This window comes from Myotis nattereri (genome assembly GCF_964212035.1).
Source record: "Myotis nattereri genome assembly, chromosome: 9".
NCBI classification, from domain to species: domain Eukaryota; kingdom Metazoa; phylum Chordata; class Mammalia; order Chiroptera; family Vespertilionidae; genus Myotis; species Myotis nattereri.
In genome coordinates this window covers 16,155,449-16,163,987 of record NC_138084.1, presented here as the reverse complement: position 1 = coordinate 16,163,987, position 8,539 = coordinate 16,155,449, and the positions used below count along the sequence as shown (strand labels likewise).

Sequence of the window (8,539 nt, the reverse complement as noted above, 5' to 3'; positions counted from 1 at the left end):
CTGGACTCTCTATTTCTTGCGCCGCCTCCTGAGCCACCTAACCTAACAGTACCCTCACGTAGAAAGTGGGGATCAGTGAGTGCGCCCAGCTCACAGGGTGTGTGTGTGGGGGGGGGGGGGAGGAGGGGTTGTGAAGATGAATGATGGATGTAGAGCACGCAGCACAGTGCCAGTAAATGACAGCTATTGCTAATGAAACCCGAGGTTGGTCACCCATGTCCCAGGAAGGGGCTCTGATCTGAGAGAGAGAACGGCTTTTCTTAGAAGCGCTGCCCTGCTGGTACCTGGACTTGGTGAGGGCAGGGTTGAGCCTTCCTGCCCTTTACAGACCCACTGCTTCCCCTCAGGGCCTGTCCACAAATTTATCTAGGCCCAGCCATCCCCTTCCTGCACTCAGCTCCTCCCACTCCCCCCACATATACACAGGATGGCTTACTCTAATTTTAATTAAGTCACACACAATTCAGGGCATCAGGCCCCACCAACTTCATTAGAAACCATTTGGGATTGTGGGGGGACTGGAAAAGGAGGTGTTGAGAAAACCCACTCTCTAGGGGAGTTGGGTGGAACAAAATGGCCAGGGGTGAAAGCAAGCCAGTGGCCAGGGGGTGTGGTGAGAGGACAATCAGGTTCTCCCGGCCCCACCCTCAGGGAAGAATGCCATGGTTCACTGATGCAGGGAAGAGGCTCAGAAGCAGGTTACAAGCCTTCCTGCAGGGACCTGGGGGGCCCAGCACAGCTGAGGTGGAAGGCGCTGAGCTGGGACACTGCTCCATCAGCCCCCTGGGGAGAAGCTCTGGGGGAGGCAGAGTTGGGAGAAGCTGAAGTGGCTCCTGGCTCCACTTCCTGAGCCAGGCGGCCACCAGGTGCTGGGAGACAGAGTGAGGCAGTAAAACGGGAGTCAGGGGCTAGGGAGGGTGCTAATGACCCTGTTTAACCTGTAAGAGATGTGTGGTTCCCCATGTTCAAGAGCTGGGAACATGGGGTGCAGATGGTGGGGAAAGGGCGCTTTTCCATGATGTGCCCCATTCCCAGGCCACTTCCCAGTGGCCCCTGGGAGTGCCAGGACCAGGCATAGGTACAACTGGTCCTTCGCCCCTTCCAGGGGGCCTGGTGGCCTCTCTGCAGAGAAGAGGGAACACTGGTCCCTTTCCTCCCTCAGCCCAGCCGCCACTTTGCTCCAGAGGAAGCTGGTTCGTGGGGCTAAAGCTGTGCTGCCGGCCCTGGGACCTGGAGATGTGAGGTTCCCAAACCCCTTAGTTGACCTGTGGTGGCATCACACCCGTCTCCTTGAGCACAAGTGAAGACTCGATGGCTTCGCCATATGTTCCTTAAAGCTTGTGGCCTGTCCTCAGCCCCAAAGGTCATGTGGAGGTAGAAGGCCCTAGGATGGGGCAGGAAGGGGTGCCCCACTTCCTACTCCCCAAGGACCAATGTGCTCTTCTCGTGGGGGTCCTACCCCCAAATAGGAAAGGAGGTCGAGATAGGATTGGCAACTTTCCGACATTACTAGAAAACACTGGTTCCAATTCCACCACCAGATTCTGATCAGTCTGCAAACACCCCCCCAGGTCTCTCTGGGTACGAGGCCTCCACTGCATTCGTGGGCTTTCTCCCGGGGTGGGGGTGGGGCGTTCTCCTCGGCGGGCCATCCCGAGGTCCCCCAGGAGCTCACACCCCCACGCCGCTCTTCTCGCTGTCCTTGGGGCTGGGCTCCTCCTGCACCTTCTTCATCTCCCAGCCCCTGACCCAGGTGTAGGCGGAGGAGCCCCCCAGCACCATCATGTTGCTCGTCCACCAGAGGAAGCTCTTGGTTTCCTCGTAGTAGAGGACGGCCAGCACCGTCTGGGCACAGGCCTTGGCCGTGCCCGACACGTTGTGGGTCAGGGGACTGGTGAACTTGATCTGCAGTCCTGTCACGTAGCCAATGGCAAAGCCAAACAGGCCTCCCAGAGTCATCATGCCCCAGAAGTGGGCACTGCCCAGCTGGGCAAAGCGGAGGAGGGCCTGAAGCTCCCCCAGCAGCAGGAGCAGGGGCAGGAAGAGGACGCAGGCGTTGACGTTGTTGTAGAAGGTCAGGCGCCAGATGCTGCCGTCCACCGCCGGGAGCACCTTCTTGGTGTAGATGGCGTTGAGCGAGACACAGAGGCTGGCCAGCACGCCAAAGAGGGTGCCCGTCCAAGACAGGGTACCCTCTGCCCCCTCCTGGTCCACACCAAGCCAGAAGCCACCTGCAGTGGGGACAGGAGAAGGGGAGGGGGTGAGGACAGGAGGAAGAAGGACAGAGAATTTTGCCCCTGAAGTTCACAAACTGTAAGGCTGCCTCACCAACCCAGCCTTCCCAACCCCCTTTGCAACAAATATGTCAAAGTCTCCACTACATGCAAAGCACAATACAAGGGCTGGGAAGAGGCCCAGGACAGGAGCCTTCCTCATGGAGCATGGTTCCAGCCAAGGAGACAGGCGCTAAAACGATTCATCTCTTAACAATTGTAATGAGGCCCATAAAACAGGACAGGGTGCTGTGAGAACCCATGACTGGGTGACTGTGGTGGCCTGGGGCCTCTGGAAACTTGAATTGAGTTATGAAGGATGAGTATTTAGTGGTTACAATGACCTTGGGCAAGTGATTTAAGGTCTCAGAGGCTGGGCTTCCTGGTGTGTAAAATGGAAGCCTATGGGTCTTTTCCGATACTCCCAGTCCCCAGACCTCTTCCTGCCTGCGCTTCCCTTCAGGACCCCTGGCCTGCCATGGGCTGCTGGGCACCTGCCCACGGGGACAGCACATTGAGCCAGACCCCACCTTCCCAGCAGGCAGGGCTGAGTCTTAAGTGTTGTATACCCGGCTACAGCATCTGGCAACATGGGGCGGGAGGAAAAGTTTTGGTGTCAGAGATTTGGGCTCTGCCACCTCAAGGCTGGGTGGCCTGGGGAAAGTTTACGTAACTGCTCTGAGCCCATTTCCTTCAGCTGCAGAGATCTGGGTCACTGTATTTTTTATTTTTTTTAAATTGATTTCAGAGAGGAAGGGAGAGGGAGAGAGATAGAAACATCAATGATGAGAGAGAATCATTGACTGGCTGCTTTCTGCACGCCCCCTACTAGGGATCAAGCCCGCAACCCGGGCATGTGCCCTGACCCGGAATTGAATGGTGACCTCCTGGTTCATAGGTCAACCCTCAACCACTGAGCCACGCTGGCCGGGCTGGTCACTGTCTTGACCCCTCTCTCCAACCAATCTACTCTCCACCTTGCAACCAGAATGACGAGGACCTTCCTCACATACAGATCTGCTCAGGTCCTGTCCTGGCTTAAAGCTCCTCCGAGCCTCCCCACCGCCTCAGAAACTATTCCAGACTCACTGCACTTGGGGAGCTTCACGCTGGGGAGCCTTGCCTGGGCCCAGCCATGAAGAAGGGCACATGCTCTTCCTTCTGCCTGGAAGTTCTCCTCACTCCTTCCTTACACCATCTAGAACAGTGATGGCGAACCTATGACACGCGTGTCAGAGGTGACACGCAAACTCATTTTTTTGGTTGATTTTTCTTTGTTAAATGGCATTTAAATATATAAAATAAATATCAAAAATATAAGTCTTTTTTTTATATATGGTTGCAAATATCAAAAAATTTCTATATGTGACATGGCACCAGAGTTACGTTAGGGTTTTTCAAAATGCTGACATGCCGAGCTCAAAAGGTTCGCCATCACTGATCTAGGACTTCCTCCAGAAGGCCTGCTTAGATGACCCCTTCCCAACCACCTCTCCCTCCCCGCCCAGCCAGGATTCCCACGGCACCTTCTATGTCCCCATCACCGCTCTTACCACTCAGCCCTAGCTCCTGTACTGCCATGCATCATCACTGTGACCTCCAGGAGTGTAGAAGCTGAGTCTACCTTTTCCAAATATGAATCCCCAGCGCTTGGCACAGTGCCCAGCATGTGCCTGATCTCATGAATACGTGTCGAATGACTGACAGAGGTTGTTCTGGAGGTGCTCGGAGGATTAAAGGAGACGAGACACGGGCTGCACTGTAGGCACTCACTCCCAGCATTCTTTCTTGGTAGAGCCTTTGCAAACAGGTTGCCCTTGACCTGCTCTGGGGATGGAGCGGGTGGGCTTACAGAGCACCCCCAGCCCTCCTGCTGGTTACCTGTTGAGTCCAGAAGGGACTGCCACCCCAAGGTCCCAGACCCAGAGGGATTCTCAGCTAGAAGGAGTTTTGAAAGGCAGTGTGACCTGGGGGAGAGGGGAAAGGAGGAGGCGGCCTGGAGTAGATGCCTTTGACCCACCCCCACAAGGAGGAAGGAAGGAAGAGAGGGAACAGGTCCTCGGCCAGCAGAGCGCACTGGCCTCCGTGCTGGCCGGTGAATGCACCTTCTCAGAAGCAATCTCACCATCAGCCACTTGAATTACTTTTAGGATTTGGGCCCAGTTTCCCTAGTGACATCGCCTTCCCGCATGCAAATTCTCCCACCAAGAGCATCCCCCACCCACCAGCACACACAAGGTCTGCAGGACTGAAGTGGGGATCCCTCAGACATTTGGGGACGTGTGGGAGAAAGTGAGGCCTCCCCTGGGAGGGGGAGGGACAGCAGCTGAGAGAGAGATGCCAAGGATCTTAGCAGCTCCTCCCACTATGACCTCCACCCTTGCCCCCTTCCTCCCTCCCTGATCTTGGGGCGAGATCCCTCCTTGCTCAAGGGGGAACATTTTCTAGGACAGGTGGCATGGGATGAGCCTCTCCCGGCAACCAGTCTACTTTGGCCTTGGACTCTGAGACATCAGTGAAGAATATGTAGGTCAACCCAGACACACGTTCCAGCACCAGGAAAAACCGGAACAGGTTTAAGGAAGGATCACATTCCTGGATGACAGAGGCCCAGAACAGTGGGGGCTGCAATAAAACAGTACGTGTTCTATAGCCTGTGCTGTCCAATAGTCGCCACTGGCCACATGTGGCTAACGAGCACTTTAAATGTGGCTAGAGAATCAGGTTGAACATCTGTAACTGAGGAACTGAATTTTCAAAATTTAATTTGAATTACAGTAAGTCTTCACTTAATGTCATCCACAGGTTCTGCTACTAAAACAATATAAATTAATATATAGGCTAATTGATATAAATAAGTGTTAAGTTCCTATGCATCTTATCATTGTTATAAGGAAATGATGTTATTTGAGCACCTGCTCTAACTTAGACTGAAATAGACACATGTCCAGTGATTACTGTATTGGGTAGTGCAGCTTTAACGTCAAGGGGATGAGGACAGAGTGGTTAGAAGCACAGGACTGGCAGTCTGACCAATCTGTTTGCACCCCAGCCTGGCTACTTCCTCGCTGTGTGGCCCTGGACAAATAACTTAACCTCTCTGAGCCTCAGTTTCCTTGTTTGGATGGAGATGATCATGGTGCCCAGAGACCTCTGGGGAACAAAGGAGATGCTATAATATGTGAAATGATTAGCACAATGTCCCATCGATAATTGTGATTTAAAAAAATACATTTTTATTGATTTCAGAGAGGAAGGGAGAGGGAGAGAGAGATAGAAACATCAACAATGAGAGAAAACCATTGATTAGCTGCCTCCTGCATGCCTCCTACTGGGGATCGAGCCCGCAACCCCGGCATGTGCCCTTGGCTGGAATTGAATCTGGGACCCTTTAGGCCACAGGCTGACACTCTATCCACTGAGCCAAACCAGCTAGGGCAATAATTGTGATTTTTTTTGAAGGTCAAGTCTGGGAAGACAGCTAACACCTCTAAAAGCATATCTCTTACCACTGTCTCAGGTGTTACTATGCGTCTGCAAGGTCAGGACGACAGTATATTTATTAAAAGAGGAACTGTCTCATAGAAATGAGATGGGGAGTCAGGACACCTGAGCTCTTGAGTAGCAACAGACTTTAGAGGTCAAGTGTATGGAGCCTGGTTACTCGAGATCAGATCCCAGCTCTGCCACCTACTAGCTGTGCGATCTTGGGCAAGTTACTTCACCTCTCTGTGCCTGGGTTTTCCCCTGTGAAATACAACAGATGATAATTTCACCTGCATGAGGGGCCCTACCTGGGCCCCCAACTTGCTGGGTGACCTCAAGCAAGTTATTGGTTCTCCCAAGCTCATCCTCACATTACCATCAAGGGAGCTGGGACGGATAAAGTCGACAGATGCTTGGCAGGGTTGTTCCTTCGGGTCTGGGCCCCCATACCGCCTGTGTCCCACGGCCCGGGCCTGCCACTCACCGATGATGATGCCGCAGGCGAGCAGGGCGTAGAAGGAGGTGGTCTGCTTGAGCAGCAGGTAGGAGAGCAGCACGTTGAAGACGGTGGTGAGGGAGCGGCCCACGTTGTAGAAGGCCACCCCCACGTGCTTCAGGCAGAGGTTGTTGAAGGTGATCATGCAGATGAAGACCACGGACAGGGGCAGGACGCTGCGGGCCACCCTGAGGTCCAGGCGCAGGCTGGGGAACTCCACGGCCCCCGGGCAGCACGCGGCCAGGGCGCTGAGGCCCTTGCACAGCAGGGTGGTCACCAGGCACTGGTAGAAGGTGACGAAGATGGGGGTGTTCAGCTGCAGGGAGGGGCTGTCCAGCAGGTACTTGTTGAGAAACACCATGGAGATGGAGGTGACCCAGTAGAGAAAGACGACCAGTGCGATCTGCAGGGCCCGGAGCAGGAAGGGCTTCCCCGGGCTGGCCTCTGCCCCTTCGGCGGCGTCGGGCGTGCCCATCAGCGCCATGTGCAGGATCCGGGAGCGCTTCAGAGGGGCCCTGTTCATGGCGGCAGAGGAGCGGGGTCACGGCATGGCCAGAACTGGTCTCCGGGAGGAGCAGCGGGCGGGGAGCGCGCTTCCACTTTCTTCAGGCCGCGGCGCTCACCGGCCACGCGGGGCGGGGCCCGCAGGCCTCCCGCCGCCCTCTGGGAGGGGGAGGCTGGGCTTTGGGGTGAGCCTCCCCACCTGCTCCCCCCCCAGGGGCCGCATGGGACCAGGCGCAGGGAAGGGGTGGTGAGCAGGCAGAGGACACAGCAGGGGCGAAGGGCCCCCGGGGAGGAGGGGAGGGGAGCGGAGCGGCGGGGAAAGCGGGCGGCGGAGGACTGCGGGCCCGGCGGCTGGAGTGGCGGACGGCATGGGGAGAGGTGCGGGCAGGGCGGCGCGGGCTGCCGGGGAAGAGAGGGGTTGGCAGGGAGCAGCGAGGCCTGGGGGAGCTGAATGGAAGGAGGGCGTCGCGGGGTCGGAGAGGCTCGGGGCGGGGTCCGAGGGCCGCGGGAGGAGTCCGGGCAGTGCCCCGCAGCCCGCGGTTTTCCCGGCGCCGGTTCCGGCTCAGCCCGGGAGCTCGCCCCAGTCAGAGGCCGCGCCCCCGGCGAGGCGGGCCCAGGACTCACTTCCGCCTCTTCCTTAAAGAGCCCGCACCCGCGTGGCACGCCTAAAGCCGCAGCCCCAGAGAGTCCGAGTCTGGCTCGCGTCGGGCCCCGGCCGCCACCCAGCTCTCGGCAGCCTCGGAAGGTTCTTCTGGGTGTTTGAGCCTCGCCTCCTTCCTGCAAACCCCGCTGGCTCCGTCGCCTCCTAAGGCTAACACCCCGACTCGGCCCATCGCCCCAGATCCCCAGGCAGACGGCGCTCCCTCCTCCCCAGCCTCGGCACCCCTCGCTTCCCTCCACGTCCAGAGACACCCCCGCCCCCGCTGGCCCTGCGTCCTTTACTTAGTCGCAGCTCACTCTGGCCAATCCTCTTTGCAGTCCCCTCCACGTTCCCTGTCCCCAGGCCTCTCCCAAACCCGAGATTCTCTGCAGCGCTCCCAGACCCCGGCTGCCACGACGCCCTATAGGACCTCAATCTGTCGCTCGGTCTCCCCCATTCCAGACCGGCGGGTGGTCGGATCCGAGCCCCAAGGCTTCGCCCTCTTCCCTGGTTCCTTCCCCCTTGCAAAATCCTCCTCCCCATGCCGGCCGGGCCCAGCCTGCAAGCTCCGGCCCCAGGGCTGGCGTTCCCGGGCCCCGAAAGCGACCCGCACTCACCTCGCTCTCCGCACTCACTGTCGATCCGCGCCCCCTGCGCCGCACCTGCAGCACCTCGCCCGCCAGCGCACCCAGGGCCGTGCCCGCCAAAGACAACTTCCTGTTCCCAGCCCCGGGCGCGGGCGGTGCCCCGGCCTCACGGCCCGCTTCCCACTTGGGGCCCTGGGGTGGCGGTGGGGCCCCGGGTCAATCCAGTGGGAGCAATTACCCCGCTCTTTCCAAGGCCATCCCAGCCCCAGATATCTCGCCCCAGCCAGTGGCCCTGAATCCCCGCTCCGGTTACCGCAGCTGGCAGGTCCCAGGATCCGGCTGCATCCTCGGCCCCTTGCTCACCGGCCTGGGCTTCCAGGAGTGCGAGTAACGGCTCGGCTCGGACTCTCTCGCTGCAGGGCGTGGAGGGTCCTCCGCCCCCTCCCAGGACCGTGGGAAGTCGAGTCACCAGGCCAGGACCGTCACTGTCCACACGGGCGCATGGACTGACTTCTCCCTGGTTCCCGTTCAAGCACCAACCTTGGGCGGCTCA

The 8,539-nt window shown here is 58.0% G+C and overlaps 1 protein-coding gene across 2 annotated transcripts; it reads right to left on the bottom strand.

The window, feature by feature from the left end:
* SLC35C1 (solute carrier family 35 member C1) lies at positions 1-8,124 on the bottom strand. 2 transcript variants are annotated; one of them, XM_081100167.1, is made up of 3 exons: positions 8,017-8,124; positions 6,244-6,770; positions 1-2,231 (listed from the first exon to the last, which is right to left on the bottom strand). In XM_081100167.1, the coding sequence occupies exons 2-3, from the start codon at positions 6,737-6,739 to the stop codon at positions 1,672-1,674; spliced, it is 1,056 nt and encodes a 351-aa protein (XP_080956293.1). In that variant the 5' UTR covers positions 6,740-6,770; positions 8,017-8,124; the 3' UTR covers positions 1-1,671. The 2 variants fall into 2 exon arrangements, with proteins under 2 accessions (XP_080956293.1, XP_080956292.1); XM_081100166.1 differs by lacking the exon at positions 8,017-8,124 and having other exon boundaries at positions 6,244-7,336.
* Positions 8,125-8,539: the final 415 nt, after the last annotated feature.